This window comes from Eriocheir sinensis, unplaced genomic scaffold, assembly GCF_024679095.1.
Source record: "Eriocheir sinensis breed Jianghai 21 unplaced genomic scaffold, ASM2467909v1 Scaffold716, whole genome shotgun sequence".
Taxonomy (NCBI): Eukaryota; Metazoa; Arthropoda; class Malacostraca; order Decapoda; family Varunidae; genus Eriocheir; species Eriocheir sinensis.
The window spans coordinates 188,987-193,617 of record NW_026112072.1 but is presented as its reverse complement, the minus strand read 5'-3'; the positions used below and the strand labels follow the sequence as shown (position 1 = coordinate 193,617).

The 4,631-nt window shown below is 49.8% G+C and overlaps 1 protein-coding gene across 4 annotated transcripts; it reads right to left on the bottom strand.

Annotated features, from left to right (window-relative positions):
• Positions 1-810: 810 nt before the first annotated feature.
• On the bottom strand, positions 811-4,297 carry LOC126994082 (uncharacterized). Of its 4 annotated transcripts, XM_050853332.1 has the most exons (3): positions 1,231-4,297; positions 1,139-1,184; positions 811-1,046 (listed from the first exon to the last, which is right to left on the bottom strand). In XM_050853332.1, exon 1 carries the CDS (start codon positions 4,134-4,136, stop codon positions 3,159-3,161), a length of 978 nt encoding a protein of 325 aa, XP_050709289.1. In that variant the 5' UTR covers positions 4,137-4,297; the 3' UTR covers positions 811-1,046; positions 1,139-1,184; positions 1,231-3,158. The 4 variants fall into 4 exon arrangements, with proteins under 4 accessions (XP_050709289.1, XP_050709286.1, XP_050709287.1 ...); XM_050853329.1 differs by having other exon boundaries at positions 1,139-4,297; XM_050853330.1 differs by lacking the exon at positions 1,139-1,184 and having other exon boundaries at positions 811-1,138; positions 1,185-4,297.
• Between the last annotated feature and the right edge of the window lie 334 nt (positions 4,298-4,631).

Below are 4,631 nucleotides of genomic sequence, written 5' to 3'. Positions count from 1 at the left end.
GCTTACAGAGGCCTCGGGTTGTAGTTTTTTCTAGTTTTTCTTCCTCTCGTATAAACAACACACCTCGTTTCACATAAGACATATCGCTTCTCTTGCTTTTCTTTACTTTCAGAGGACTCGGTATTAGTTTTTCTTCTCCTTGTATGTAAAAACTTCACTTCTTTCGGCTTCACTGTTCCTCGTAGCTCCGTGAGGCCTTGGTTTTCTTGTTTTTAGTCCTACTGTAGAGAGCTCACCTCGTTATGCTGTTTGTCTAGCCTCGTCAGCCCTTGGTGTTTGGTTTTTAGTCCTGTTATAGAGAGCTCACTTCGTTATGCTGTTCCTCGTAGCTCCGTGAGGCCTTGGCTTTTTGGTTTTTAGTCCTGTTGTAGAGAGCTCACTTTGTTTTGGTGTTTGCCTAGCTTCGTGAGGCCTTGGTTTTAGGTTTTCTTTCTCTTATAGAAACCTCACTTGCATTTCTTTCACTGTTCCTCGTATCTCATCCCTCCTGAGGCCTCGGGTTTAGGTTTCATTTTGTTTCATTGTTCTTCGTCCTTTATCTTTCCTCTTACACAAACCTCCCTTCCACTTGTTTCACCGTTCCTCTTAGCTGTCTCACGTGCTTGTGGAGATTTCTTCCGTTAAGTTTTCCTGCAGTCTTAGGAGTGTCACCTCTATTCCTCGCCTTAATTTGTTTCATTGTTCTTCGTCCCTTATCTTTCTTCCCTTCCACTTGTTTCACAGTTCCTCTTAGCTCTGTCTCACGAGCTTGCAGAGGTCTCGTCGGTTTAGTTTCCCAGCAGCCTCAGGAGTTTTTTTTTATTTTTTTTACGTTGTTGCCTATTGCGCCGGTAGGCATCTTCCCATAGAACTGCTTGGCGGCGGCTATCTCATATCGAGCATCTCACACCTGTTGGCTTCACCTGACACTTAGCGCTGCAGGTAAATTGACAGGTAAATTGCCTCCTTGTGTTCTGCTGGAGAGTTTCGCTCGGGGTAGACATCGCCCTCGTTCTCTATTTCTTTCTATCGCGTACAAATTGGCGCACACAATACTGATCCTATACCTTCCTTATCGCGTACAAATTGGCACACACAATACTGATCCTATATCTTCCTTATCGCGTACAAATTGGCACACACAATACTGATCCTATACCTTCCTTATCGCGTACAAATTGGCACACATAATACTGATCCTATACCTTCCTTATCGCGTACAAATTGGCGCACACAATACTGATCCTATACCTTCCTTATCGCGTACAAATTGGCACACACAATACTGATCCTATACCTTCCTTATCGCGTACAAATTGGCACACACAATACTGATCCTATACCTTCCTTATCGCGTACAAATTGGCACACAAAATACTCATCCTTGTTTAACATTTTTCTTACCGCGTACAAATTGGCACACGTAATACTGATCATATACCTTCCTTATTGCGTAAAAATTGGCACACGTTATCCTCACCCTTGTTAAACATACATTATATTCATATACTGCGTACATATTGGTACAAGTTATGCTGACCCTCTTTCTGCACCATTCTTAGCGTACAAATTGGCACTCGTAATACTGATCCTATACCCTTCTCATCGCGTACAAATTGGCACACATAATACTGACCATCCTATTAATACCTTCCTTACCGCGTACAAATTGGCACAAGTAACCCTCACCCTAGTTTTACACACATTCCCTACTGCGTACAAATTGGCACAGGGGAATAATCCTCCTCGTTCACTCTATACTTTTTGGTCTAATTCTTTCTTACTTGTCTAACTCCTTACACTTTTCTTAGTTTTGTTTTGTTCTTTACTCCTTCCTATTTTTCCTTATTTCTTATTCTTTACTCCTCCTTTCTCATTCTCTCATAACTTCTCACTCTTTAATCTTTTCCCCACTCCATCACACTTATTCTACTTTTGTTTTACTCTTTACCCTTTCTTATTTTTCCTTATTTCTTATTCTTTACTCCACCTTTCTCATCTCTCTCATAATTTCTCACTCTTTAATCTTTTCCCCACTCCGTCACACTAATTCTATTTATGTTTTACTCTTTACTCTTTCTTATTTTTCCTTATTTCTTATTCTTTACTCTTCCTTTCTCATTCTTTCATAATTTTTCACTCTTTGCTCTTTTCCCCACTCCATCACATCCCTAGCAGCGACCAGGCCTAACAGGACCAGCTAGCTACGTAGGCACACACCCACACACCCACACCCTAGCTCCCTCACGTCACTCTTCATTAACACCGCTAACGGCCACGCACTGTCTTATTCCCTCGCGGCAACACCTCGGAGAGACGGACCATCGCCAGGAAGAGAGGGCGGGGCAGTGACCAACATAGGCAAGGCTATCGGCAAGGCTTATGCTTACTAGATTATTGGATGAGCTTACGGAGTCTCATTTAGTGTCATGGGGATCGTTGGAGGCGTAGGATTGGGGTTTTTCTTTCTTTCTTTTTTCTCTTTCTTCCCGCTAACACATCGACAAGGCTCTCGGAATGGTTTATATTTACTGTTTTACTTTTACAGGACTCTTGCGTGAGCTTACGGTGTCCCTTTTACTGTATGAGAGGCGTGGGAGGCTTAGGGTTGGGTTTTATCTTTCTTTCTATATTTCTTTCTGCTCTTTCTTCCCTCTAACACATGGGCAAGGCTCTGTACAAGGCCTATGTTTAGCGTCTTGGATGAGCTTATGGAGTCCCTTTTACTGTATGAGAGGCGTGGGAGGCTTAGGGTTGGGTTTTATCTTTTATCCCGAGCTGCTTCGTCTTCATCACTTTGAGCCTCGAGACCCCAAAACGATTAATGGCACCAAGACATCTGACTAACATAAACATAAACGCTTTAATACTATGAATCACTGGTGTCCCGGCGCACGCACACACACACGCACGCACGGTGATGCTGCTGCCTTGTTGCTGCGTCCGCGTGGCACCCCGCGGCGGACAGGGAGAGAGAGGGAGAGGGGAAGGAAAGGGGAGAGAGAAATAAGTCCAGGTGAGGGTCGGCGCGGCGGGCTCCCAAAGTACAGTCCCGTGTCGAGGCGAGCGGAATCCTTAATGCCAGTTAGCGGCGAGGGAGGAGCCGAGGCAGGAAACTGACTCCCTTCCTCTCCTTAAGGGCGTGGGAGGGGCGGGGCGGTGAGGGGCGGGCCGGGGGGTCAGTGCCAGGCGGGAGACGTGGTGGGGTCAGTCGGGGAGGGTGAGCGGGGGACTGGCAGCGTGTCTGGGGTGATACCGGTGGCCGTGTCCCTCTGCAGCAGGAGGTAGAGGCGGTTGTTGAGGCCGCGGTGGGTGTCCGTCACCACGCCCACGGTCCCCTCGGAATCCGTAAGCGTCCCCTCGTCCTCCTCGCTGCTGCCGCCCACCGCCATCACCACGTCCTCGTCCGCTCCCTCACGCCAGTACGAGGACGCCTCCCACATGGGCCTGGTTTTGCTACGCCCTCGGGCAAGGAGAGACCCACACACCAGCAAGGCCACGCCCACTGAAGAGGCCACAACGCCCGCGCCCACCACCGCCCAGTCGTTGACGTGGCCGCGGCTGAGACGACCGAGAGTTAGCGGCTGGCCGGGACTCAGGCCGTGGTTGCTAGCGCCGCGGAACACCCAGAGGTCCTTGGTGTGCTCCAGGATGCTGGAGGGCCGCGCGGAGGGTCTTGATGCGTGGCGCTTCTTCTCTGTGACTTTATTACGATTTATTCTGCGTGGCTTGTGTGCCTTGAGGGTCGCCTTCTCCCGGACCGTCTCACCGTGCAGTGCCACCCCCAGGCGAGGCTTTGCGCTACCCCGTGGGGCCGCTGGGGGGTGCACGGTGGCATGGTGGTCAAAGGGCGGCATGCGGTTGTGTATGATCCAGTATGGCAGCGTGGTGGGCGTGGGGGCGTTCGTGGGAGTCGTTGTAGGCGTGGGTTGGCGTGGAGAGGGCGTGGGTGCCCTTTGGGAGGATGATACAGCCGTCGGGGTGGTGCTGTGTCCCTCTGGTGTTGTCTGTGGGTGGATGTCTGTCGTGGCCGCTGTCTCCTCGTCCACGTAACTCACTGAAGCGTTGACTGGCGGGGGTTCGTGACGTGGGGCGCTGGTCAGGGCTGCATCATCCTCATCATCCATTATAGAATTACTCTCTTCCGTCATCCTCATCGTAGCGTTACTCTCCTCACTGCTGTTGTGTGTGTCCGTGATGATGTCCAGAGTCGCAGAGATGCTAGTGGTAGTGGTGGTGGTAGTGGTGGTTGTCGTAGTGGGGATAGTGGTGGTAAGGAGGTGGGAGGCGATGGTAGTTGTGGTCGGGAAGTCGCTGTCCTCAAGAAGCATGACTGGTTTGTAGCCGAGAGTGGTGGGAACGGCGCACCTGAGGGGGGGGAGAGAGAGAGAGAGAGAGAGAGAGAGAGAGAGAGAGAGAGAGAGAGAGAGAGAGAGAGAGAGAGAGAGAGAGAGAGAGAGAGAGAGAGAGAGAGAGAGAGAGAGAGAGAGAGAGTGAGAGAGAGAGAGTGTGAGTGAGAGAGTGAGAGATAGAGTTTGAGAGAGAGAGAGAGAGAGAGAGAGAGAGAGAGAGAGAGAGAGAGAGAGAGAGAGAGAGAGAGAGAGAGGAGAAAAAGAAGAAGTGAGGGAGGGACTGATTGTCCGTAGAGATAT

Bases quoted from the DNA above. Each gene is read 5' to 3' on its own strand.
- LOC126994082 (XM_050853329.1), bottom strand. From the start codon at position 4,136: ATGAGGATGACGGAAGAGAGTAATTCTATAATGGATGATGAGGATGAT.